Source organism: Egretta garzetta, unplaced genomic scaffold (genome assembly GCF_000687185.1).
Source record: "Egretta garzetta isolate BGI_Z169 unplaced genomic scaffold, ASM68718v1 scaffold230, whole genome shotgun sequence".
Lineage (NCBI taxonomy): Eukaryota > Metazoa > Chordata > Aves > Pelecaniformes > Ardeidae > Egretta > Egretta garzetta.
Window position 1 is genome coordinate 298,697 of NW_009258281.1, and position 517 is coordinate 299,213.

Here is a 517-nt window from a genome sequence, read left to right on the forward strand (position 1 = left end):
CAGGCTTATTGATCTATTTCACGTATGCATGTTTCTAGCCAGTTATTTAGATTAGTTTGAAAAAAAAAAAAATCCAGTCTGAAGGACAAGGAAGTTCTGAATAAATGTTCCTAATTTTAATCCTTGCATTTGTCTCTAGTGGACAGATTGCAATTAGCACAAACTTGTCCATTTATTCTGAGTTAAATCTGTTATGTGCATCATTTTTATCTAAAAATATATATTTGTGTAAAATGTGTAGGTGCTTCTAAATGAACAGTAATGATAAACCATGATCTCCAAACCAGTTGTTTTTGCTATCTTGATAGTATCTAAATGGAAGATTTGTATCATTACATTTTTATTGCAGCTAAATTTGTAATTCTGCATCTCTTAAATTTTTCTTGTCTTTGTGTATCTTCTTCATTACTTTTTAACAATTATGTTTTTTCCTATGTAGGGTGACTTAGTAGCTGTTGAACAACTGCTGCAAAATGGGGCGGATCCCAATGTCAAAGATAATGCTGGCTGGACACCA

General features: G+C 31.9%; 1 protein-coding gene across 1 annotated transcript in view; it reads left to right on the forward strand.

The window, feature by feature from the left end:
* Positions 1-517, forward strand: part of BARD1 (BRCA1 associated RING domain 1) — a 41,007-nt gene that overhangs the window by 17,690 nt on the left and 22,800 nt on the right. Inside the window, exon 4 of the mRNA XM_035891956.1 lies at positions 440-517. This exon is cut by the window's right edge and continues 1 nt beyond it. Within this exon, the coding sequence (XP_035747849.1) occupies positions 440-517 (78 nt within the window). The remainder of the gene's footprint in view (positions 1-439) is intronic.